This window comes from Equus przewalskii, chromosome 26, assembly GCF_037783145.1.
Source record: "Equus przewalskii isolate Varuska chromosome 26, EquPr2, whole genome shotgun sequence".
In the NCBI taxonomy this organism is placed as follows: domain Eukaryota; kingdom Metazoa; phylum Chordata; class Mammalia; order Perissodactyla; family Equidae; genus Equus; species Equus przewalskii.
Window position 1 is genome coordinate 38,048,164 of NC_091856.1, and position 24,103 is coordinate 38,072,266.

The 24,103-nt window shown below is 63.9% G+C and overlaps 1 protein-coding gene across 8 annotated transcripts in view; it reads right to left on the reverse strand.

The window, feature by feature from the left end:
• Positions 1-2,257: 2,257 nt before the first annotated feature.
• Positions 2,258-24,103, reverse strand: part of KCNT1 (potassium sodium-activated channel subfamily T member 1) — a 73,497-nt gene continuing 51,651 nt past the window's right edge. For 4 of the 8 annotated variants that reach the window (XM_070597096.1, XM_070597095.1, XM_070597092.1 and 1 more), the window contains 19 exons: positions 23,157-23,220; positions 22,910-23,018; positions 22,246-22,354; positions 21,308-21,457; positions 20,640-20,878; positions 20,058-20,292; positions 18,540-18,645; positions 16,911-17,083; positions 16,206-16,277; positions 15,828-15,962; positions 15,292-15,403; positions 11,297-11,398; positions 10,696-10,779; positions 10,437-10,565; positions 10,112-10,132; positions 8,592-8,919; positions 7,025-7,087; positions 3,545-3,629; positions 2,258-3,392 (listed from right to left, as the gene is read on the reverse strand). In XM_070597096.1, the coding sequence (XP_070453197.1) occupies positions 3,272-3,392; positions 3,545-3,629; positions 7,025-7,087; positions 8,592-8,919; positions 10,112-10,132; positions 10,437-10,565; positions 10,696-10,779; positions 11,297-11,398; positions 15,292-15,403; positions 15,828-15,962; positions 16,206-16,277; positions 16,911-17,083; positions 18,540-18,645; positions 20,058-20,292; positions 20,640-20,878; positions 21,308-21,457; positions 22,246-22,354; positions 22,910-23,018; positions 23,157-23,220 (2,437 nt within the window). In that variant the 3' untranslated portion in view covers positions 2,258-3,271. Of the gene's footprint in view, positions 3,393-3,544; positions 3,630-7,024; positions 7,088-8,591; positions 8,920-9,489; positions 9,644-10,111; positions 10,133-10,436; positions 10,566-10,695; positions 10,780-11,296; positions 11,399-15,291; positions 15,404-15,827; positions 15,963-16,205; positions 16,278-16,910; positions 17,084-18,539; positions 18,646-20,057; positions 20,293-20,639; positions 20,879-21,307; positions 21,458-22,245; positions 22,355-22,909; positions 23,019-23,156; positions 23,221-24,103 lie in introns of those variants that run through there. The other 4 variants (XM_070597094.1, XM_070597093.1, XM_070597091.1 and 1 more) reach the window with 4 other exon arrangements.

Here is a 24,103-nt window from a genome sequence, read left to right on the forward strand (position 1 = left end):
ACCTTGCTGGGGACGAAGGTGGCTCTGGCAAGGTGGCTACCCAGGGGACCAGGGATGCCAGGAGGCACTCCCCCAGCCCAGCCCCCAGTCCCCAGGCAGGCCAGCTGAGGTCCTGGACTTGGAGTGGCTCATGGCCACCGCCTGGGACCACAGACCTCAGCGTGCATCGAACCCTCATGACTGTTGGATCCCCGCCTGCCCTCAGCAGCCTCTTCCCCCAGGTGCCCTCCACCTGAGGCCCTGCCCCCCCTGCGGGAAGCATTCGCCACCAGTTTCACCGAAAGTGCTGCGGCTCCCAGCACAGAGGGCCCCTTCACAGCGCGTGCAGTGTACGAGAGTCCTGCTTGCGCTCCCAGGAGGAAAGGGCACCTTCAAGACTGTCAGGGTTGGACCAGGGTTAGGATGGGGTCCGACAACATGGGCGGGGAGGCCTGCCTCTGTGGTTCTGTGGAGGCCAGAGGAAGGCCTGGCTATGGCTTCGAGTGTGACCTGGGACTAGAATCCTGCCACCCAAACCTGTGTCCCCGAGTCGGGGGGCCCATGGGCCAGCGTTCCTCCTGTGCCCTGGCCACGGGGCTCGTGTGTCTCTCGCTAGTTTGGGGCCTTGCTTCTCTGTCCACTCGGTGGGCCTGTCTGGCAAGCTCCCTGGGGGTCTGCTGCCCCCTGCCCGACCTTAGTCTCTCCGTCTCTCTGCCTCTGTGGCTTCAGGAAGTGTCCTGTGTGCCTCCACCCCCTTCCTCTCCCAGCTCGTCAGTCACGCTGCTTTCTGAGACTTTCTGGTGCCTGGAGTTCGCGGTGTGTAAACACCTGAGCCTCCTCCCAGGCGCGGTGCCTTGAAGCCCAGCGTTCCTGCCACCCCCTCCCACACCCTGCCCCCCCCCCCCCCGCCGCCCCGAGAGCATCGCTGTCGTTCATTTCACTGACGTGTAAGCTAGAAGCGTCCGACGCATTGTTGGTATTTTGAGCAAACAGTTTTCTATTAGTTTAGGAATAAAGAAAATAGAAGTTTCATATGTTTGAAATTTTCTGTCTGAGAACTTCTGCCACAAAACACTGAGACTCATCTTTGCCCGTTCAAGGTAGCGCTGACCCCGGCACTCAGCGCCTCAGCCTTTGCTCAGACCCCTTTCTTCCGTCCCGTCTGGAGGCAAAACTCGCTCCCCACCCCCCGGTCCTGTCAATCCCAAACTGAAGTCAGGTGACGTCCCGGGATGCCTCTCTGATGCTGTCGTCCCAGCTTGGGATTCGAGGGGCTGCAGCCCACCTAGATGGAGCCCCGGCCCAGCGGCAGGTGGGGCCCCTCCCTCAGGGAGCTGGGGTGTGGGTGCCCGCAGAGGAGAGATGCCCCTGCTGCGGGGTGATGGCAGAGGAGGGGCCCTCACTGGCAGGACCCTGGGAGCCACTGACACCCCACTGGGACGGGCCCTGGTCCCCAGAGGCCACCCTGGCCCACGTCGACAGCCTGTCACTCCAAGGGCCCTGGGGTTTCCCCACTTTGATCAGCAGCCCCTTCCTGACCACCATGGCTAGCCTGTCCCCAACGCCCCACACCAAGTGCTTGTAGACACGCTTTTTCTGAGTGGGAGGGTCCCAGGTGGCCAGGTCAGGGGACAAACTGGACCTGTGGCCAGGGCGCTGGAAGGAGAGGGGGACCCCTGGGTCATGTCCCTCCCTCAGGGAGGCCCCTCTACCAGCTGCCGTCGTCCCATGCCACCCTGCCCTGGCAGCTGCATGGATCCCTCCCCTTCCAGCTTTGGGGTACTCAAGAGCTCCCCCACAAAACGAACCCGAGAGACTTTGTGCTGGCGTGGTGCACACGTCCCCTGGGGCAGCCCTGCCCCTAATGCAGGGCCCCCGACAGCTGGTGGTGTCAGGGAGTTGCATGCACGCACACAAGTGCGCATGACTCTGGGCAGGGCCTGGGGTCTCCATGCCCACCCCAGGGGCACGTCTGGGCTCCAGGGCTGAGGCAGCTTGCCAGGGAGCCCTCCTGGACTCCCCGACCCCCGACAGCCATGCTTCCCTGCCACCAGGACCCAATCACCAGACGGCCACCTAGGACTTGCTTTCCCATTCCAGGAGGGCCCTGCTATCAGGTGTGCCCAAACCAGTGGCTTTTCTCGGCGCACCAGGGGCTTGCCCATGTGGGGTTAGAGGGTGGTGTTTCTAACCCTTGAAATGGGTCAAACAGGAGGGGTGTACCCAGGCCTGGAGTGTGAAGCTGTACAGGGGGTGCCTTATAACCAATGCTCATGTCTGCAGGATGCATCTATTTAATAGAAGGTCCCAATGCTGACTGTGCAAAACCTGTCACAAACAGTCATAGAGGAACCAGGGCAGCAGTCTGAATGGCTGGCCTCCCAGAACCCCTTTTGTGCCGAGGAGACAAATCTCCGATCCAGAGATGTGGGCCAGCGCGTCAGCTCGGGGCTGGCTTCAGGTCGGGGTCAAAGGGGTGTCCAATGGTCCGTGGAAATGCACCGTCCTCTGCCTGACGCCCCGCCAATGCCGCGGCTGCAGAAGTTCAGTGTAAAAACAGAGGAAATGACATCTGATTCTTTCCCACAGGGTCAGTGGCTGTGAGAATGCTGACATGTCACAGGGCCCCCGGGGGTCTTGTGGCAGCCTCATGCCCTCCTCACAGGCCGGGGCTGCCAAGGCACACTTCCAGCCCTTGGCCCCAGCGAGTGGCCTTGCCTTGCCGTCCGGAAGGTGTTCTCCCGCCGGCGGCTCAACTTACCAGCATAGGTTCCCCTCACAGCTCACAGCTGTGTGCCCAGGGCCAGCTGGGACCCACGAGAGCCGTGGGCACGGCCCGACTCAAGTTAGACACGAGGGCATGGCAGTGAAAGCACGGGCTCCAAGAGTCGCCAGATGCCATGTGTCCCCACTCCCCACATGAGCTGGGTGTGTCTGTGTGCATGTGCATGTTGGGGCCCAGGACTCTGGCCCAGGGCTTGTCCCCTCCCCATGCAGCCCTCCCACCACCTCAGCCAGACCTGGTCACGAGTTGCGGTACATATGTGTAAAGAGACATAGATTGTATAGATTTGTAAAAAACAGGTTAAAAAAGGCTTCCTGCCAGTGGTGCTCGGTCTCCTCTCTCTGTCAAGTTTCGGGAGCAGCTTTGCCCAGGGTGGGGGGGCCGGGCCAGCGCTGCAGGGAGGGCCAGGCTGGCATGAGGGCCCTGCAGGCTCCATGCATCACGCCGCATGCCGGCGGGGGCGGGCACGAGGTCTGCTCCAGGGTGGGGGCTCCGTGCAGGGCTGGCTCAGAGCTGCGTCTCGTCTCGGGTCTCGGGGTTGCAGGAGGCCAGCTTGTTGCTGCAGCTGTTCTTCCGGCTCTGGGAGCTGCTGGCCACGTGGGCGAGGGGGTCGGAGCGGATGAGATACCTGTGGGGGGTAGGAGGAGCCTGGATGCTGCCCTCCCACCCAGGGAGGCCAACGAGTGGGCCTGGCTGGGACGCCCAGCGAGGCTGTGCACCGTCTATACAAGGAGCGGTGGACGGGCCGGTGTCCGCGCTGCTCGGGGACACAGTACTTACACGATGTCGTTGGGCTCCAGCCTCGTGTCAGGTGGGGGGTTGATGAGAACATAGGAGAGGGTGTTCTGGTGGTCATTCATCTCATCTGCAAAGGAGACAGGGCCCCAGTGGGTGGTTACCACTCAGACCCCGCTCCCCTCCGCTTTGCCAGCCTGCCAGCCCGGAGGAGCCGAGAGCTCCGGTCCAGCTGCAGAATCTTGCCAGCCTTTCCGGCCATCCTGCCTGAGCCTCTTGTCCTGGGGAACCCATCCAGGGCTGGTTGTCCCTGACATACACCTGCCCCGGGCCCCGCCCTGCACAGGCAGGGATCAGCCACGAGGCGCAGGGCACTGGCTCCGACCCACACCCCGGGCAGCTTGCTCAGCCCCAGCAGCCTGAATCTTATGATGTGGTGGCCTTGAGCAGAGGCGTCGAGCACACCTGCACGCACCTACCACCTGCATAAACCTGTGTACACCTGTGCACACCTATATTCAGTACACACACCTAGCCCAGCCCTCAGGCTCCCCGAGCCCCCAGAGCCCTGGGTCCCTGGCCTGGGCAGGCCACCTCTGCTCCCCTTACTCAGCCTTCTGCTTTGGACTCATGTCTTCCGTTTCCCAAAACCTCCTCCTGCAGCTGTCAGCCCAGAGGAGGGGTCCCTTTGGCACATGTAAGGCCTGGGCTGCTGCCCGTCACAAGAACAGCCCAGTGTCCAGCTCATGGAGTGGCCGGAATAGGTTCTGGAGAAACAGCGGTCATCTCACGGATGTCTCCCTGGCCAAATACAGGGATGGGGTTCGGCACCGTGCTGGCAGTGCCCCCGAGTTCACTGGCAGGGAAATGAATGGCTTGTGGCCTCAGCTAACCCATCAGATGATGTCAAAGGCACCTCCTGACCCAGTCTGGGGCATCAGGGGACAACCCTCCAGAGGGTTGGCAGCTCTGGGTGCCTCTGCCCCTGGCTCCTCCCATTTCCTTTTCTCTGCACCATCCCCTCCTGTCAGGAGTGTCCTTGCCAAAGGAACAGAATTCTCTGTGAAGCTGGCGAAGCTGAGGGTTGGCCAGCCCTCTGGGGGTGTGTCTTGTTTCTCTGAATGGGGAGTTCGGAGCCGAATCTGGTGTTGGATTCGGGATCCCCACAGAGGCAGGTCGAGCACAGCATGCTTCTTGGGAGGCAGGCGGGGGGCACAGGCTGGGACTTGGGGGACCAGTGGACATGTGCAGACCCTCTGGCAGTCACCTGGTGCCAGTCTCTATGTCCGCATCCAGGACGTGAGGGTGAGCTGCTCTGCCCTTTGGCCACGGTTATCCTGGCTCTTTTACCCAAACCCGTGGCTGAGGCCCTTAGATGGAAGCGGCTGGCCCCCGACCCGGTGGCCCTTGCCGGAGGCTGTGCAGAAGGTGCACCACCCAGCCCCTGGCACCTGGCATGCATTTCCGGGGTGGGCAGCAGGGAGGAGGGGCACAGGGAGCGCACAGAGGCAGTGGCAGGTGACGCAGGCGGGAGAGAGAGGCAGCTCTCGAAGGCTCCGGGGGCCCCCACACTCCTGACCATAGCCGCCAGCAGGGTGGCCATCCTGAGACACAGCCAGTCCGGACAATGCCCATGGAGAGGCTGTCATCAGGCCAGGGCCCTCCCCACCCAGCCTGGGCCCCTGCTTCCCCCTCTGGGGGGACGGACCACGGGTGTTCCTGAGACTAGCAGAGCTTGGCCTGAGCCAGGCCCGGCTTTGTGCTCCTGGGGGCTGGACTGAGAGGTGCTGGTCAGTCACAGGGCACTGACCCCGTTTCCCCAGGACGGGCCAGCTTTGCCATGACTGCTGTGTTCTGATGAGGGCCCAGGCTTGGGGCAGGGGCTGGCAATGGCTCTCCTGGCAGATGACCCAGGGCTGTGCCACCTCACTCCTGCCCCCGTCTCCATATCCCCCTGCCTGGTATTCCAGGACCCCATGGGGGCCCCCGCCTCCCCCCTGACCCTGCAGACCGGACTCCCAGCCCCACAGCCCTGGGTCCCATCCCCGCACCTACCAGAGCCTCAGCCTCCTCTACGAACTGGGGGAGCACCTCCCTCTGAGGGTGGCTGTGAGGAAGGGGTCGTGTCTGTGCATTGGGGCTGGGTCATCTCCTCCCTCATCTGCGTGCAGCTGCAGGCCCTGTGGGCCGGAGGGGCCTCCTGACGACACCCTCCCTGGGGGCACCGCCCTGCCGTCCTGGCTAGTGGGGTCACCTCCCCCCAGGATCACGCCTCTTCACTGGTTTAATGTCCTGGCCCAGGCGCCTCTTGACGTCCACACAAGGGGGAGCTCGGGAAACACCACCCAGTGAGTGCTGGTGACTGTGCAGGCGAGGCCACCCCTGCTGGAGCCTTGGCGGGAAGCAGGGGTGCAGCTGGGCACAGGGAGGGGGTGATGCAGCTGTCCCGTTCATGGAAGCTGCCAGACTTGGACCCGTGCTGGCTCGGGGGTCTTCCATGAACGCTGCTGCGGGTTGCGGGTAAGAAGAGCACAGGAACCGGAGAGATGCCAACACTTCACCTGCACAGGCCCAGCCAGGCTGCGAACCACGGAGGTTTCCATTCCCGGGCCTGGGTCTGCCCCGACACGGCTCCCAGCCAGCCACAGAAATGGTCCCACCTGAGTTAATGCCTGCCCAGGCCCAGGAGGCCCCATCAGCCAGGGTCACCCCTGAAGAAAGGGGCTGCTCCAGGGGGCCTGAGCATGCAGGCTCTGAGCTCCCCTAGGGCCGCGGGGAGCCCCCAGGGAAGGAAGAGGTCTCAGCAGCAGGGCCTGTGGCCTGGACTCTGCTCTGACCTCTGTCAGGGTCTCGGGGTGGGTCTGGGGACTGTGGGGCATCTTCTTGGAAGAAATGGGGTGCCCGGGCAGCACCTGAGCCCCTAGATGAGAAATGCGGTGTGGACAGGCTTAGTCTCAACTGAAGAGAGAGACCCCCTCTGGAAGCCCCAGCAGGCAGTGATGTCACCATCCACCTGGCTCGGCCCATGAAGGCTCAGGGCGGAACAGACTCCAGCTCCTGGGTTTCACCATGCTCCACCGTGCTGGGATGTGGGACCCTGGCTGGGACCATCAGTCTGGATGCTTCCCGAGAGCTGGGTGGGCTCAGGGTCCTTGGGCATCTCAGGGGGCTGCTGCAGGCTGGATGGCCCGCCTGTGCGGTCAGGGCAGACCTGGACAGCAGGGCTTATCTCAAACAACAGACTAGAAGTACTGGGGCGAGCTGGAGCCACAGTGACAGTCTGGGTTCCAGCACACGCCACGTGCCTCCTCGGGGTCAGTCCCGTCATCAATAGAGGAGGAAGGTGTCAAAGTCCCCGTGATGGGGCAGTCTGGGAGCACGTGAGGCCCTGCCTGCAGGGACCCTCTCTCGTCTCCTGTCCTGTCTGCCTGCCTGGCCAGGGCAGGGCGGGCACCAGGCTGCCTGTCAGCGAAGGGTTGGCATGCCCCCTTAAGCGGCAGCCCAAGTCCGCCGGAGCAGAATTACCTTGCAAATATCCCAGGTTTACCCGATTCATGACATCACTGGCTGTTAAATTTGCTACATCCTCTACAGAACACACAGGAAGAGGGACAGACAGAAACAGAGAGAGAGAGAGAGGTCAGCAAGCAGCGCGCGGCAGCCGGCACAGCGGGGTGGGGGCAGCCAGCTGCACACGGGAGGCCGTCCACACCGGGACTGGCAGCAGCCAGCACTGGCCACCTGGGAAGTGAGTCTGTCACTGAATGGAAGTCACTTCTTCTCTGCCAAGCTCGGGTGGGGCGGCGGGGGTCATGGAGGCCGAGGGGCACGCTGAGCGGCAGGTGCCAGCTCTGGGGGTCACCTGGCTGGAGTCTCCATCTGCCATACTTGCTGTGGGGCCATAAACGCTGGATACCCGACTCAGAGCCTCGGCATCAGTGCCCACCGGAAAGGGGGTGAGAGTACCCACCTGGGCAGGGACACCGGTGTGGTGGGAACAGGGCTGGGGTGGCTTTCGTGGGTCACCTGTCCCCAAGCCCCTGGCCTCTGAGCTCTCCTGAGGCCCAGGTATGCACGGCCAGCAGACGGTGTGGCCCAGGTGACCCCTGGGCAGCTCCTGGGAGAGCCCTGAGCCACCTGATCCCATTTGGAGGGGAGCTCCAGGACCCTGGCCCAGGCGACAGATGGCAGGAAGCAGGATGGGGAGAGCAGGCGCCCGCTGCAGGACAGAGCCAGGCCTGAGCGATGGGCAGAGGTCCCAAGATGGACCCAATGCAGGCCAGAGCCTTGACCCAGCCCAGGGTGTGGACGCGGCCAGACAGCAGTGGGGAGCTTGGGTCCCCTTCGGCCCCATCAACAGAGGCAGTCTCTAGAGTGAGGGAGGGGATGAGGTTCTCTCTTCTGAGCAGCCAGGGCACCCCAGGCCTGTTCTTGGTTAAGATAACAAACTCCTCCCCAAAACAAGCTACAGAGAGAAGGGAGCTGTGTGAATCCGCTGACAAAATGAATGCCTGGTGGGGGGTGTCACCATGAAGCAGCAGAAATGGGGTGGCCATGGCCCAGAATGACAGTGGGTCCCACGTGGTCAATGGAGGAGTGTCCTGGTGCCGGGCCATTTGCCCAGCAGTCCTCCGACACGCCCCCTGCACTCTGTCTGCTGGGGGCTTTGGGGTCTCCCCGGACGTTCCTGATCCCAGCAGGACTGGCTGGAGGTGACCAGTCTGTCCCCAACCAAGCCTGTGCCCTGGGCTGTCAGGGAGCCCAGTCTGGCTCTCCCCACCCCACAGCCTCCTCCTCAGGAGCACTGCGTGCCAGGCACAGCCAGCTCCAGCCCTCTTTTTACAGGTGGGGAAGCTGAGGCCCCAGAGTAGTAGGGATGAGCCTTCCTTATGGGGTTGGGCACCAGTTCTGGGGGATCCTGCATCCTCCTCACACCAGAGGGGCTCTGCCCGGCCTCGTGGTGGGTGCCTGGAGCCGGGTGAGCGGAGGCCAGCAAGGCAGACGGAGAGGCGGACCGACGGGAGCCCCGGCGCCTGGGCGCGGCAGCCGCTGTGGCCTTGCTGGCCTGTGCGGGCGGTCCCGCGGGCCTTACCGTAGCCGGTGGTGGGCAGCCCCAGGTGCTTCATGCGGTTCTTGACCAGCTCGGAGAGCTCCTGCCGCTCGGAGCGCCGGTACAGGCTGAGCCGCTGCTGGCTGATCCACTCGGCGGCCTCCGCCTTGCCCGCGGGCTTGGGGCTCTTGCGGCTCAGCCTCCGCGCCCACTGCAGGCTCTTGCGCCGCAGCAGCGGGTGCTCGGCCGGGTCGCCGCCGCCCCCGTGCCGGCCGTGCGCGCTACCTCCGCCGGGGCCCGCCCGCGCGCCCCAGGGCCCCTTGGCTTCCCGCGTGTCCTCGCAGTCCTCCACGCTCACCGAGACCTGCGACTGCGAGGCGGGGGGTGAGGGCGGGGCGGGAGGGGCGTGGCCGGGAGGGGAGGGAGGGAGTGGCCGGGAGGGTGGGGCGCGGCCGGGAGGGGAGGGAGGGCGGGGCGCGGGAGGGAGGGGCGCGGCCGGGAGGGAGGGAAGGTGGGGCCGGGAGGGAGGGGCGCGGGAGGGAGGGAGGGAGGGCGGGGCGCGGCAGGGGGCTTCGCCACAGAGGGACGGGGCGGGGTTGGGTTGAGAGAGGCGGGGCCAGGGCTAGAATGCAGAGTGTGGGGCCGGAGGCGTGGCCTATAGGGGCGTGGCCTGTAGGGTGGGGTGCAGCGGGCGGGGACGGGGCTGGGCTGGGCTGAGAGGGGCGGGGACAGGGCGGGGATGCAGCGGGCGGGGACGGGAGGGGCGTGGTCACGGAGGGGCGCGGTCGGGGCGGGGCTGGGGCGGGTCAGAGGCTGGGGCGACAGAACAGCCCACCCCCGCTGGGGGACTCTAGGGCCCAGGGACGCCAGTGTCCTTTCTCCAGCTGGGAGAGGTGGCCAGGCCGGAGCCCTCCTCTGGAGCCCACACCGCCCACCTCGGCCCTGGATGCAGGTCCGTCCCCAAATTGCTGGGTGGGTGAGAGCAGCTCCCGCGACCTCTCTGGGCCCTCGTTTCTGTGGGTCCCATCCGGGCTCCTGCATGTCCTGACTTTGCCATGGGAGGGTCACCCCTCTCTGTGCCTCAGTTTCCCCATCTTGGGGGGATGGGATAGAGGGGGTCAGGGAGCATGGTGGACTGGGAAGCCCCAGGACCAGTGGGTGGCTCAGTGGGTGAGTGGGGCTCTGGGGGTGATGTGGGGACCCTCACCCAGGCAGCACCCCTGAGAGGGTGGGGGCTGAGGGCATGGTAGTCAGCCAGACCAGTAGGGGGATACCTCCCATGATGGGGGCCACGGCAGGACATGCAGATGGCATGTGGGGCTGGAGGGGCCTGGGCTTCCCACCGCAGGCCTCAGTTTCCCTGTCTCTATGGGAGGGTGATGCCATGAGCCCTTTCAGAGCTGCATCGTGGCTGACCTCCTGGGCATTTGCTCCCTGACCTTGCTGCTGCCTGGGGCCCTGTGTCCCTCCCAGGCCAGGGTGGGTGCAGGCACAGGCAGGACTGCACATGCCAAGATGCTTCCATGTGAAGCGAACTCGTGTGGCTTGAAGAGGCCACTCACCTGGGCTCTGAGGTCGTGGGGCTGCAAAGGAAGCCAGGGGAGCCTGGGTACCTGTGGGGGCTCAGGCCCTGCCCCCAACATTGCCTGAGCCCCTCATGGGCACAAGGCCCCACAGCGCCCTTGAGCCTCCCCTCTCCCATTCGGGGGTCACAGCCGCCTGACCAGATGCCCCACGTATGGAGGCACGTGGACCTGACCCCAAAAGGGCCGACAGCAAAGGCCCAGATACCCCAAACAAAATGGGTCACAGAGAAATGGGGGTGCCGCCTCGGTGCCAAGCCACTTCCCCGCCCAGCTCCTCAGGAGCCCCTGCCCGCCTGTGCACCTCCGAGGTGGAGAAGACGTGGCACTCGGTCCTGTAGATGCCGATGGGGATCTCAGCACTGGAGGAGCACAGCTTCTGGAAGAGGCGGCCGTACGTGCGGATCCACAGGTCGTCCTCGGAGATTTTCATCTGGAACGTCGGGAGCCCTGTGTGGGGGCCGGCCTTGGCGGGCGGCGGTGCCCGGCATCCCTCGGCTGCTGGGTGACCAGCCTCCCTGAGAACGGCCCACACGCCCTACCCGCCTGGCCCGGTCACTTACTGCACACAGGTAGCCGGAGCCCGGCGTGGTGTCGAGGCCCAGCAGCAGTCTGGTGATGGGGATCATGTAGTCCTTCACGAAGGACTGGCCGGGGAGGGGCCGTGGTGAGGCCAGAGTTCCGCAGGCCCAGATCCGCAGCGGCACCCAGGGGCGCACCTTCTCCCGCTCCCCGGACACGCCTGCCAGGTGCCCACAGCCTCTCGGGCACTCACACAGAAGCCACCTGTTTGCCTGGTCCCAGAGCACAGCTCCACCAGCAGATGGAAGCTGGGAAGGCTTTCCTGGCCTCAGTAATTCACTCGGCCAAGTGCGTTAGGTCAAAAGGGATCAGAAACCCAAAGGCTGCTGGGAGCCGAGCCCAGGGCAGCACCGTTCTGGGAGAAAAGGGACTGGGCACATTTACAGGTGGACTTCCGCTGCCCCTGGCAGGGGCAGGGTCCAGAGCCACTCAGGCTTGGCCAGCCTCACAGGGACCTGGGGAGGGACTCTCAGAGGGAGGCGCGTCGCTCAGAACTAGGGCCTGACACTGGCTGGAGATCGAGAGACAGCCAGGGCTGCTGGCCGGGCATCGCAGACCCTCCCTGCCTGCCCTCCCACTGACCTGATAGAGCAACGTGTCCAACATGCTGATGCTGAAGACGCGCCCGGCGGCGAAGGGCAGGCGGAACATGAAGGCCAGGTTGGAGCCGTTCTCCCGCTCCCTCTGCAGGAAAGGGACGTCCCGGGCTGGCTGGTGTCCACGGCCACAGAGGCGCGGGGCAGCAGGCGTGGGGGCACACGCGTGTGTGGGACGTGTGCGGGCGGTAAGCGTATGCACGTGCACTCGTGTGCGTTGAGTGCAACTCAACTACCAGCCTGAGTACCCACCCACACGTCCCCCATGGACACACTCAGGGCCAGAACTCAGGAGTAAGGATCTGGGGCTCTGATGAGATGAAAGTGAGGCCCAGGGCCGGCCCGAGGGCGTGTGACCAGGGCAGTCACACGGGGCCCCATGCTTGGTTTAATGCTCTGCTGTTGCCACCCTGAAATTCTTAATAATCTCAGTAGTTTTATCCTTGAACTTGTGTATGGTAACTGAAGTCCCATGGGACGGGGGAACGTGTGCCGTTCCTGCCTCCCCGTTCGTGTACGGCGTCCCCGATGCTCCGTGAGCATGGAATTCATTCAGTGGCTCCGTGTGAGTTTCCTGCGGCTGCTGGAACCAGTGACAAACTTAGCAGCTTCAAACAAGACAGATTTATTCTCTCACAGTTCTGCAAGGCGGAAGTCGGAAACGGGTGTCACAGGGCAGGAACCCAGGTGTCACGGGGCCGCCCTCCCTCTGGCGGCTCTGGTGGGAATTCTTCGCTTCGCTGTCTCCAGTTTTTGGAAGCTGACCACCTTCCCTGGCCTGTGGCCCCTTCCTCTGTCTTCAGAGCTCGCAGCGTAGCCCCATCCCATGTCAACCCTGACCCTCCCGTCTCCCTTTTCTCAGGACCCTGCTGATCTCTGGGCCTGCCAGGTAGCCCAGGATCAGCCCATCTCAGGGTTCTCAACTCAGTCCATCTGCGAAGTGCCTTCTGCCTGGACCCTTTCTGCTTGGTTCTGGTGGTTAGGGCGGGGTGTCTCTGGGGCATCGCCCTGCTGGACCGCACATGGCCCGGCCCGGACTCAGGAGCTCTGACAGCCCCCCGAGGCCGCACCTCCCACTGGAACCGGAAAGCAGGTAAGAAATACACCGAGTCCTCTCTTTCACACTACCTCCTCATCGGCTACTCCCTTGGCTGCAAACGACATGGAAGGGAAGGGCGGACAGCCACCTGGGTGTCTCGGCACGTCCAGAGGTGAGGCCTGGCAGAATGCGGTGTTAACAGCGGGTTTGCTGTGGGCAGCGTTTCGTGTTCTGGTAAGAGCGAGATGTGTGTGGGCCACAGAACACCCACGTGGAGCCGTGGTGGCCCCAATCTCCGTACCCTCACACCCGCATTCAGAGCTCGCGTGGCACGGCACAGGGCGAATGGTGAGACTCCTGGGGTCATTAGAAATGTTAACTTTCCTTTACTCAGAGCAACACTGATGAATCGAGAAGAACAGAACTGTGACAGGTCCAGAGACCACCGAAGGGAGGAAAAAGCTTGGAATTTTAGTGCCTTTCACAGAAATTTTTCCCTGCTTTTTGAACGCGGGGCCCACATTTTCACTCTGCACAAGACCCTCCGAATGCTGCAGCCCGTCCTGGAGGGACCCGGGGCTTTACCTGGAGCCTCAAGATTACAAGCGACAGCAAGACACATGGACATGCGTGGACGAGCCCTTCCCGAGAACCATGGGGCCAGGAAGCATCGGGGACAGAGCGGGAACCAGAGGCAGGACCGGACGGGGCAGCCCCGGCTGAGGGGAAGCCTCTCAGAACTCGGGCTCCTGGCCAGAGGTGAATGTCACGTGCACTGAGAACGTTAGAGCAACGGCGCCACGGAGGAGCCGGGTCCTGGGGACTGGGAGGGGCAGCGGTGGGCACGGCCCATCGTCTCTCTCACGTCTCGTTCTTGGGGATCTTCAGGAGAGCATCTTCCCTCCCCACTCTTCTGGGGAATGCCCTCTCCACGCCGCTACCGTGCCTGGGTGTCAGAGATGCCGGCTGCGTCTAAGGAAACTTTTCTTATTTTCTTCTTTATACATCTCAGTGTTCCTTGAAGTAGAATCTGTATTGGGCTTGACGGTGGCTCTGACCATCCAGTGTCTCACGGGGACCTCAGCCCCACATCAGCCAGCAGGAGCCCAGGGCTGCTTCCCGAGGCGGCCTTCTGCGCCGACTTCCTGACTTCTCCCCAGGCTTGGATCGCGGAACCACGACTGGGTTCGCCATCCTGAGGTGGGGAGGAGTGGCTGCACCTGCCACTGGAGGCGATGCTGCGGGGGAAGGAGTGATTGATTGGTGATGCCTGCCACAGAGGGACGGGAGTGGGAGATGGATTTTGGATGTCTGCCACGGAAGGAAGGCAAGTGGGAGCACATCTGCCACGTGCTTGCTGACCTGACCTCCTTCAAGGCCACCTCCTGGAAGTGGTGGAGGCGGGAGGCCCGGGACGAGCTGTGTTAGCTCGAGGGAAGGTGGCGAGAGAGGGCCAGCGCCAGGACAGCATCCAGGACTGGGTGGCCTTGAGCCCGATTCCATGCTGGTCACCCCATCCAGGCTCAGGTCAGACTGGATCCTCCAGGTCCTGAGCGTCCCGCAGATCCAGGGAAGCAGCCCAGCCTCTGGACACGGAACCCCGGCGTGCTGGGGCTGCTGCGGCTAGCTGCCACCTTCCAGTCTTCCCACAGTTCCAGCTCGAGTGACGGAGGTCAGCCCACGGCTGCGGGAGGGGGCCTCTGAGCGGCCCGGTGGGCTGTCCTGTGGGCTCAGGACCAGGAGCCGGCCCCAAGTGCTGGGCCGGGCAGACTCCAGGGAGGGCCTGGTGGGAGGGGAGGTGCGGGCACAGCCCTCTCCTGGGGCAGGACGGTGGCGGCTGAGCTGAGCTCTCAGGCTGCTGGCTCCAAGGCTCTGTCTCCCCCAAGGGCCCCGAGGCCACCTGCCCGGCTTCGCTCACCCCTCTGGCAGCAGCGGCAGTGGAGCTCCAGGGCCCCCAAGGGCCTGCCAGTCCACGGTTGGTGGGACGCACGTCCACCGTGCATCTGGGTTCAGGGTGGATGAAGCTCCAGGGCGCGTCCCTTCTGTCTGGCATTGACGGCAGGCTGGCTTGGGTGGCGGCAGCCCCGGGATCTCCCCTCGTGTGGCACGGGGCAAGCAGCTCCCTGATCGGGACCTCAGCCCAGGCTGGGGTGTGTGGGGCTCACAGGGAGAGGCTGCTGCTTCCCCCAGGGACCGGGCCTCCTCTGGAGACTCGCCTGCTCCCTGTCTGCCCGGGGCGGCCTGATCGCTGCCCTCACGCTGACACGCGGGCCTGCCCCTCGCTGTGGAAGATGGTGCTGCACTGGCCTGAGCACAAGCCTGAGTCAGTGAATGTATGAGGTGACACCACCCGGGGCTGCGCTGTCCGTGCCCCTGCTCGAGGCCTGTGTCCCTGATGGCTGGCCCCCAAGCCCCTGGGCTCCACACCCAACCCTGGCTGATGCCCTTCATGGAGCCTTGAAAAGCTGATTCCAGCTCTGCCACGGCTCTGCTGTGTGACCTAAGGCAAGCTCCTCCCCTCTCTGATCCCCAGTCCCTCGTCTGTACCAGGGGTGAGCACACGCACCTGCCGGGCAGTTGACAGAATGGACACGTTTCAGGGTGTCTGGGGTGGAGGAAACAAGTGGCCGGTGTCACCTGTGTTAGTTACTGACCTGAAAGGTAGCTTTGGCCCCAGACATGGCCAGGCCTGGACGCTGCCTTAGGGGACAGTATCTGCTCCTGGCCCATGCTCCTAAAGCTCCGGGCGACACCACCAAGAGCCTCACATGGGAGCCGAGCCACCCCGACTCTGAAGCTCCCGGCCAGAGGGGGGCAGGCGGCAGGCCTCCTGTAGCCCCCACTCCCCGTAGGCTCCCTCGGCCCCTTTCACCCGCTGCCCCCAAGCTCTGGTGCCAGCTCCGAGCCCCCACAGCTCAGGAGGCCGGACGGGGGTCGCTCACCTTTTCCAATTTAGAAAGAGCCAGAGAGTAGCTGTCCTTGGCGCGGAACTGCATGAACCGCATGTTGGACGGGTGAGTGAGCTCCGTGGTGATGCTGAGGCTGGGGAAGAGCCTGGCGGGGAGGGGGTGCTCAGGGCGGGCCCCAGGTCACTGAGTGGGGACTCTGGGGGGTGTTCCATGATCAATAATGTAGGGGGCCTATGGGGGGGGGTCCCGTGGTCACTGATGTGGGGACTCTGGGGAGTGTTCCATGATCACTGATGTAGGGGGGATATGGGGGGGGGTCCTGTGGTCACTGATGTGGGGGCTCGGGGGTGTCCGCTGGTCACTGATGTGGGGGGGCTTTGGGGGGTGTCCCCTGGTCACTGATCTTGGGTCTCAGGGTGGGTCCCCTGGTCACAGACATGAGGAGCAGGCTCAGGGCGGGTCCCATGCTCATGTTGTGGGGAGGGGGTGTCACAGAGGGCCCCCCATGGCCGAGGGGCTGGCTCAGGACTGGGTTTGAGCCCAGAGGCCACCCCCGCTATGGCCCTCACCGGAACATGGTCTGCACGTTGACGATGGTCTTGGCGTCGGCCATGTAGTCCTCCTCGGCACTCATGGTGCTCTCCTTGTCCACCACCACCAGGTTGTCGGCGTAGATGATGCCGCTCTGCAGCAGGCTGTCCAGGCTGCCGGGGAGAGCCACGTGGCCAGGCTCCCTGGGCCGGGCTGGGGGTCCCGGGAACTCCCTGTGGGTGCACCTTGCCCTCCCTAGCCCTCAGTGGGGGCCGTCTGTGACCTCCTGGCCTCCCCACACCCTGGGAGGAGGATATTTTGGAGGAGGAGGGGAGAGGACAGGGGTCCTGCTAAGAGATGGGCAGGTGCCCCACCCGCTCCAGGCTCTGCAGGAGGCAGTGGCGGCCTGGCCTTACTTGTCCACGGAGCCCTCCATGTAGTAGACCATGGGGAAGCAGCAGATGGCCTCCAGGAAGTGGTGGTCAGGCCTGTGGAGACAGCAGGCCCTGGTGGTGCCTGTCCTGCTCTGCCGCCCCCCTCCACACCCAGTCCGGGCCTGCCCTGGGTGAGCAGGCTGGGCAGAGCAGGGCTCCCCCAGGACCACAGCACAGGCCTGGGAGCCTTAGAGGACAACGGGCAGCTCTTTATTTTACCCAAGGGGAACCCAAGGCCCCAGGGGTGGGAATTGCCCAGGTCAGATAGCCAAGGCTGGACCCTGGCCTCCAGAGGTGAAGGTGCTGGGGGGAAGGCCTCCCAGAGGGCTCACAGTCGCTACCAAGGGCCAGAGGGCACAGGAGCTGGAGCCAGGGAGGAGCTGGGGGCATCTGCAAGTGGGGAGCAAGGGATGGGCTTTCTAGCGGGAAAGGACCAGGCCCAGGGCCCAGGGCGGTTCCCAGTCCCCCCACCTCAAAGGTGGGAGGCAGACCCAGGCAGGTCAGGGGCCCAGGGTGGGCAGGGTGGGGCGAACCCTCTGTGGCCTCCCTCCACCCTGGTGGGGTCTGCAGACTCGTGGTCCCAGGCTAAGACTGCAGGCCCGGGCGGTGCTGACTGGGACTTGGTGGTGGTGGTGGTGGGGTGCCCGCCTCCTCTCGGACACTGGCTGCACAGCCTGGGGGGCTCACTTGTTGTCCAGCAGCAGCACGATGGGGTTGAGCTCCTTGCGGGAGCGGTAGTAGGCCCGCAGTGGCACAATGAAGTTGTAGAGCCCGTTGCCTGCTGTCTCCGCCGAGACGATGATGAGCTTGTTCTTGAAGCCGTAAGCCTTGGCGTCCTCGTAGCTGTTGTGCTTGCAGCCCTGTGGGGAGGGGTTGATGTTGCCACGGCCGGCCGCTGGCGATGGGGGCCTCGGGGACGCCAGCTCACCAGACGGTGCCCGGGACACCTGGTCATCAGGCGCTTGGCCTCGTCCTTTCATGGCCCGCACGAGCCCCACGGGAGCTCTACGTGCCACCAGACCCCCGTCCTCGCCCACACGCGCTGCTCCGTGTGAGCCCTCCCCACAGAGCACAGCGGCGAGCGGGGCCGCGGTGGCGACAGCCATATCAGGCAGGGCAGGGAGTCGTCCGTGTGAACACGTGGTTTTAGCAGATGCGGAAATGAACAGACATATGTCATGTGTGTGTAAGCACGTTTCCTAGCTCGGTCCGCGGAGAGGCCCAGACGCAGGAACGCCCCAGCACTGAGCATGCCCAGCGCCCAGATTTTGGTTTCTAAACATCATTCTCCACTAAAGAGAACCAGGGTTCCTTGGAGAAGCGGTTGGTCCCAGGACCGGAGTGCAGCAAGTACTACATGGGTGGGAACATCGTGGGTGTGAAAACATGAAGTGTTCATGGGACGACCCGGAAGCCAGCCGGCAGGGCCCCCACCAGCAGAACCGGGAAGGTTCAAGCATCAAAATCAATAATCATCTGTAACAGATGACGATACTGCATAACAAGTAATGGGTATAACCCTCTGCACAACAAGGATCCGGGCTTCACGCTGATAGACATAAATGAAGAAAACCGTCCACGCGGGAGGAGGGGAAGCAATTCCCCCAGCAGGCTGCTAACACATGCAAAGGGAATTTGGAAACAGAAAGGCCCCACCTGACGCTGGGACGAGCAGGTGGGAGTTGGGTGGACCGAGTCCCCACGTCTCCCCAGGTCGGCTTAATAAGAAAGGCAGACACTGCATAGTTTCCACAGCGGAGAAACCTGGGGGGCGCCACTGCACCATGTGATCAAAGCTGCACCCCAAGGACGCCTCCGAGAGGGACACACGTCCCCTGCGGGCGTTCCAGCCCCAAATGCACAAGCTCAGTCTTCTTATGAGAAAACATCTGCAAACCCAAGAGGCCCGAGGGCGGGCCGAGGAATGCTCCAGATTGAGGGAGATGAAGACATGACCGCTAAATGCAGAGTGTGACTGGGCTGCTCCTGACGGGAAAGCCATGAAGACAACTGCGCGATGGGGACAGTCAGCGCATTTTGAGGGTGGCCTGTGGGTCGGACGGACACCTGATTTTGGCGCGTGAACTGTGGTCACAAGAGTGTCGTCCTCGTTCTCAGGAAACACTGGTGCAGGAGGGGCCGGGGGTCCCACCTGCTCTGCACGGTTCAGAAAAACACGCTTCCAACAGAGGGGGATGGAACCGTCTGGGTCTGGGTAGAGGGTCCGGGGTTTCATCCCCATGTTCTCAGCGTCCCATAAGTTTGCAATCGTGTGGGAACGCAAAGTCACGCGGAGCGCTGCTGGACGCCACTCACCTTGTCCAGCCGCAGGCAGCAGAAGGGGGCTTTCACGGGCAGGAGGTGACACAGGGTGGGTGAGCTCCCGATGTAGGGCGAGTTGGGGGGGTAGCCCTTCACGTACCTAGGGGTGCACAGGAGCCCTCAGCACCATGGTGGTCCCCAGCCCCACATCCGGGACCAAGTGTGCTGCAGAGCCCACCCCGGGCGGCCACACGGGGGCGCCAAACCCCACAGACCCAGCCCTGCCCACCAGCCATGCGTGGGGGGGTCCCTCGATGCTGCTCCCCTTCCCACCCAGGAAGTCCCAGGACCCCGTGATCAGCCCCAGCCCCCCCGGGGTGGGGCGGGAAGGAGGGCTGTGTCCGGGACTGCTGTCTTTTCCCTGGGGGTCTGGGGTGAGATTTCATGCAACATGCAAGTGCGCACACAACACACATGGATGCACACGCAGACACACAAAACATACACATGCATACCCTCCCCAACACTCATACACGAGCTTACACAAGGCCTGGAAGTATAACCCTGAGGGGCTCCCCCAGTCACCCCCTCCTTGAGGCCCCCAGCACCCCAGTCAGTGGGCAGATACTGGCCCTCGGCCGCTCCTCTACTCCCTCCGCTGGGCCACACTGGTCTCCCCAGCGGGCTGTCCCCTGCAGGTGTCCCACCCAGTGCACGCCACGCAGGGGCTGGCCACCCTGCCATGGCCTTGGCCCGGGCAGCCTGGGGAGGGGCTGGCCTTCTGCTCTGTCTCCAGTTGGCTCAAGGGACATGGCCTCAGAGGCCAGCCCTGCCACCTGCCCCATGGTGTCCAGGACCCCTGGCCTGTCCCCGGGGATCTCAGGAGCTGGTCTATCTGTAAAATGTGTTTACTCCGACCCAGAGGCAAAGGTCAGGAGCCGGGAGTGGTGGCGGTGACAGCCCAGCTGGGAAGAACACGTTGCACAGGCCGGAGGCTGGCCGTGGCCCTGTCGTCAGGTGCTGCTTGTCTCTCCTGGCCAGAACAGACTGAGGTGTCTCCCATCTCATCATTGCAGTGGGGAGACCTGGGGCCCAAACCTGGGGCAAGATGACAGCTCAGATGGGCCAGTGGTCTGCAGGCCTGCCCTGCACTTCACCTCAGGCTCCCTTATCTGTGACCTCTGCAGACCATGCTCAGAGGACAGCCACCCCGACCGAGCGGGCCATGGTACCAAGGCATGAGGCCGAGGAGGACAAGGGGGTGGGCGGGCACAGCCTGGCTTTTGTGTCTGCCTGTTGGGGTCCCTAGAAGATTCACTTGCCACACAAGGTCTCCTATAAAGCTGCCTGGGAGACACGATTCAGAGAATGGGGCAAGCCCAAGGGCAGCCACCCATCAGGGCACAGCGCCAACGCTGGCCAGGCCCACCTCTCCCTGGGCACCTTGCACTCATGGGGACATTTCCTTCCCCCATGCGGCCACAGCCACCAGCCCCTCATTCTCTGTCCAGCGGCCCATTTCCTCTCCCTGCCCGAAGTTGCAAGCTTCTGTCCCCTGAAGGCAGCACTCACTCCACCACGGACAGCCCCTCATCGTCTGACGGCGTCATCTCGTCCTCCGACTGGTCACTCAGCAGGTCACAGGGCAGCAGGGCCGAGCTGTCGGCCAGCTCCAGGACAGGTGCGATGCTGGGCCGCCGGCTACTCGAGCCATTCTCTGTGGGCAGTGCCAGCTTTCCACCCCCACTGCCCCTGCTGCTCTGTGGTGGCCGGCACTCTGTGTTCTGGAGGTCCATGGCCACTGTCCCTGGAACAGAGTGCCTGGACTTGGCTGGCAGCCCCTCCCTAGGCTTTCCTGGGTGGCTGGTTCTGGAGTGGAGGTGGACAGAGTGACCCCTGACCCAGGGCAGCCTCACACCAGCAGGCACTTGGACACCGATGCCGACAAAGTCCCCACAGGAAGGCAGGGATACACCCACTGGACAGGTGTGAGAACTGAGGCCAGAGAGACGTAACTTGCCCGAGGTCACCCTGCAGGCCCAGAAGAGCTGGTCTCCGGCCCCTCCCTACCTGAGCCCAGCGCTGGAAGGGTTCCCACCCCCCCCCCCCCACCATGGCCAGGAGCACGTCCCACCCGCCTCCGACGGGCCTCACCCATGGAGGCGATGATGCTGTGCACGGGCAGGCGGGAGGACCCCTCGTATAGGCCCTGCCCCGAGAAGCCCTTCCTCTTCTGCTTCTCCTCCTGCTTGAAGATGAAGGCGGAGTTCTCCTCCTTGGTGATGTTGATGTAGAAGCAGGTGTCGGAGGCAGCCAGGATGTGCCGGGGCCCCGGGTTCAGCAGGATGCTCTTCGTCTCCTCCCGCTTCAGCCCGATGAGGCACACGCCGTACCTGGGCGGACGGGGCACGGGCGGCTTCACGGGGCCGCCACCCCACACCCTCAGGACCCTCGCTTTCCGCTCTGCCTCTGAACAACCAACGGGCCCCAGAGTCCCCCTCCTGGGCTCCTAGTATGCTGATGATTCAGGGACCCCATTTGGGGTCCGGCCCTCAGTCGAGCTTTCCCCTCATGGGTGTCGGGACCCCTTTGCACTTCACCCAAAGACCCAAGGTCAGCCTCACGGGAGCCTCAGAAAGGAGGGGCCATGTGGCGGGTCTCACGGCTGTGTGGATGGACCCGGATCCAAACGTGGACTCTACGTGAAACCCTGCGGCTATCCCTGCCTGTCCACGCCGCCCCGCCCAGCCTTCCACCCGCCCTGAGCTGACCGGAGGGAGGATGGACAAGCCCCGGGCCCGCCCGCCCGCCGGGCCACATACTTCTTGTGCGCATGGAAGGCGGCGTAGGTGAAACTCTTGCCCTCGTACTCGCGGAAGAACTTGCTGTCGCCCATGCGGATGTGGTACACCTCGTTCCCCGAGCAGCGTCCGTACATGCGCTGCCACTGCTCCGGCGACTCCTGGCCTTCCCTGGGGTGGGCGGGTCGTCCCCTTGGCCAGCCGCCCCTCCCGCCTGCTCAGGGCTGCCAATCCCCCCACCCCCCACAGAATGGCTTCTGACAGTGGTGGGTGGACACCAGCATGGCCAGCTTGACCCCAGACACCTCCCCGTCTGCCCGAGCCTTTTAAAAAGGACAGTTTTAAAAAGCTATAAACACAATGGTCTGATTTTTAGGGGATGCCAAAATGTTTGGGGTCAAGACTGGCCTCGGCAGCCTGTGGGTCCTCCCAGGAACCCTGGGCCAGTCCCCTGCTCCCCTGCCTGGTCCCTCCTCTGTTCCAGGGCCGCTTCTTGCCTCGGGCTCTGCCCAGGGCCCCAGGCCCAGGTGCCGCAAACCAAATGCACCTTCTCCCCAAACCGCGCCCCAGCAGCCTGGTCACTGTGCTCAAGACCCAGGGCTCTCCCCGTCCCCCACCTGGCCCTTGCTCTATGTAGGCCCTGTCTGCAACTCCCAGCAGCCCCCTGGCCGCCCCCCCTGGCTCCCATCCCTCACTGGGCTGCTCAGAGCTCCCCGGCACCTACTGCTGCCAGAATGAGCCTGACGTCCTCAGCTGCGTCCAGAGCCCATGACCCGTCCGTGGCATCCCTGCCATTTCCCCTGGGCTCACCCCGATACCCGGGCGGGACCTTTGCCAGCTACATGTATCCCCTCCCAGGTCTCCTCGTCACCTTCCGCACCCCCTGCCTGGTCTCCCAGGTATGGTGCATGGTGGGCACCACGTGGTTGGATGGCAGTCCCATGGGGGCGGGCACTCACTGGCCGCGGGACGTGTGCACCAGCAGGGTGATGAGGGTGGATGTGGCCGGGCAGATGCAGTTCAGGGCCAGCATGGCATACTTGCACTCCTCCTCACACACCACGTGGTCTGCAGGCAGGAGGGTCAGGGGTCACCCGCTGGCCTCCCTGCCGTCTTTACAGCAGACGCCCCCTTGCCTGGCACCCTTCATAGAAGCCCCCGTGTCTGCTCCATGAACTCCTGCTCAGCCCTGACCAGCACCCACCCCGGGAACCTCTTCATTCTCTTGGCATTTCTGTGCTTGTCTTGCAGCTTGACTGATAGCTCCAGAGCTGGGTGGGGCCTGCTCACCTGTCCCCCAGGATGCCCAGCATGGGGCCTGCTCACCTGACCCCCAGGTCTCAGCTGGCGCATGCCCATAGAGTGCTCATCATATGTACCTGCCCCTCCCCTGCCCTCGGCTCCTGTCCTCACTGACCCCGGGGCCCCCAGGTGCAGGACCGGCATCGAACAGCCAGACCTGTGTGGGCTCTGCCTCCATCCCCCTTGGTGAGGACGGAGCTCAGCTGTCCCCCACCTCGCCCCTGCGTGCTCCTGGTGCATGGAGCTCCAGTCTCCCTCCTCAGCCCTCGCAGGTGCACACTCGCCTGTGTGCACACACGTGACTCCCCAAAATGCATGTACCTGCAAACTTGACGTGAAACTTGTTCTCGGGCTTGAGGATCTGGACGTAGAGGGGGCAGTTGGGGGCAAAGTCCTTCACTGCCCAGGCACGCAGGATGGTCTGGTGGTCCTGGGGGTGGGGGGGTTGTGGTCAGTGCTGCGGGGCGGCTCTCTGCCCTCAGGTGTCCTCCAGCTCTGGCTGCAGGTGGGTACGTGGTGGGTGGCAGCAGTGGGCCCTACGCGGGGCTGGGTGGGGTGGGGCACTCACTGCCGCCGTGCGATCCACCTCGTTCCGGCTGCTGAGGATGAAGCAGGCCTCCCCGTTGTCCATCCTGCAAAGCACGGGGCTCAGCACTGCCTGGACCCGTCCATGCTCTGTCTTTGCCATCGGGGGCTCGGGGCAGGGGCCGGAAGGGGGGCCCTGTCAAGCTCCACCTCGGTCTGCGCTAATGACCTAGCACTGGGGCCCTGACCACCGTGGGGCCCATCCTCTGTGCCCCGTTAACCCCGGCGGTGCTGGGGTGTGGGAGGGAGGGGAGCACTTGATGGCAGAGATGTGGACTGTACCTGCTGGCCTGTACCCCCGGGACAGACGGCCCGAGTTCTGGGGACCCACAACCAGTTCCACTCCCCTCCCATCCCCCAAGAGTCCTGGCCGCAGACGGCGTGTTGCAGAAACTGTCCCCTCAGGTCACCCAGCATGCCCGCCTTGTTCCTCCCGGCCACTGCGTCTCCCCAGGGGAGCGGATCACAAGAGAGGCTGCACCCCTTGGTCAGAGCCGCCTCCGGCAGGGGGCTTGATTCCTGTCCCCAATTTTATGGGCGAGATGTTGGGGCCCAGGGCTCAGGAGGTGGGTGGGTGAAGGGACCGCAGTGCTGGGTCTCCTGCCTCTCCCCAGCCTCTCCACAACCCACATTTCACCACAAAGGATGCCTCAGGTTCCTAGAATGAAATCGTGACTGGGTCAGGGGTGGGGCAAGGCTCGTGGGGTGTCCCAGAGTGTGCACCAGCACATTCTGGAAAGTTCCATCTGCCAACAGTCTTCTTACCTCAAATCACTCTGTCAGCTTGTCTTTAAAAGAAAACCCACCCACAGCCCGTGTCTTCCCACCCGACACTGTGCAGCGATGGTCCCACCCTGATCTACTCGGAGCCCCTCCTGGAACCTGACAAAGAACATCCCCCAGACAGCAGGGGTGGGAGGACATCCTGGA